The sequence below is a fragment of the Lepidothrix coronata genome, unplaced genomic scaffold (genome assembly GCF_001604755.1).
Source record: "Lepidothrix coronata isolate B3197 unplaced genomic scaffold, Lepidothrix_coronata-1.0 Scaffold693, whole genome shotgun sequence".
Lineage (NCBI taxonomy): Eukaryota > Metazoa > Chordata > Aves > Passeriformes > Pipridae > Lepidothrix > Lepidothrix coronata.
In genome coordinates, this window is record NW_016690873.1 from 1 (window position 1) to 917 (window position 917).

General features: G+C 65.3%; 1 protein-coding gene across 1 annotated transcript in view; it reads right to left on the bottom strand.

The window, feature by feature from the left end:
* Positions 1-10: 10 nt before the first annotated feature.
* VPS16 (VPS16, CORVET/HOPS core subunit) overlaps positions 11-917 on the bottom strand; it is a gene marked incomplete at its 3' end in the record, with an annotated part of 3654 nt that continues 2747 nt past the window's right edge. The window contains exons 2-3 of the mRNA XM_017840029.1: positions 795-915; positions 11-146 (exon numbers count right to left, since the gene is read on the bottom strand). Of these exons, the coding sequence (XP_017695518.1) occupies positions 11-146; positions 795-915 (257 nt within the window). The remainder of the gene's footprint in view (positions 147-794; positions 916-917) is intronic.

The window sequence follows — 917 nt, forward strand, 5'->3', positions numbered from 1 at the left end:
TGCCCCCAGCCCCTCACGTTTCCCATGCTGAAGTGCCGTTTGAACTCGCAGAACAGGTTGTAGACCAGCACAGTCCCGTCCTCCTGGATGCACAGCAGGTCCTCCCCCGCCGTCCAGCCCAGGTGCACCAGGCGGCCGCTCTTCCACTGGGGAACGGTGGGAATGGGGTGGGAATGGGGTGGGAATGGGGTGGGAATGGTCACCCCGGGGTGCCCCAGACAGCCCAGAGCCAGGGCAGCCCTCCAGGGACACACGAGAGGCCACGGCTGAGGCTGAGCTCTGACTCCTTCTCCAGAGCCTGGAGACCTCACCTGGAGGTCCAACACCTTCTCCAAAGGTCTGACACCTCCTCCAAAGGCCTGACACCTCCTCCAAAGGCCTGACACCTCACCTGCCCTGGCACCATTCCCAGTCCCTCCACTGCCCCGTGTCCACCCCAGCCCCGGACAGAGGGAAGGGAGGATGTTCCTGCTGCTCCAACTCCCAGCCCATCCTCTTCTCCCAGTCCTGGGCAGCAGGGAGAGAGGGATGTCCCTGCTGCTCTGATCCTGCTGCTCTGATCCTGCTGCTCCAATCCCGTCCCACCCTTTTCTCCCAGCCCAAATCAGGGAGGAAGAGAAGATGCTCCTGCTGCTCCAATTCTGCTCCAACCTCATCCCACCCTCTTCTCTCACCCCAGGGCAGCTCCTTCCCCCCCTGCACCCCCACCCCTCCCATCCCCGGTGCCCCCGAGGGGTCTGTCCCTGCCCCCCATCCCTGTCTCCCCAGAGGGGGTCCCAGCCCCCCCAGCTCACCGGGACACTGGCCAGGAGCAGCCCCGAGGCCGAGTAGATCTCCAGGAGCGGGCGGGAGCTGGGGGCCTTGTCCCTCCGGGAATTCCTCAGCAGGGCTGGGGGGGACAGTCCGTCAGCAAAGCT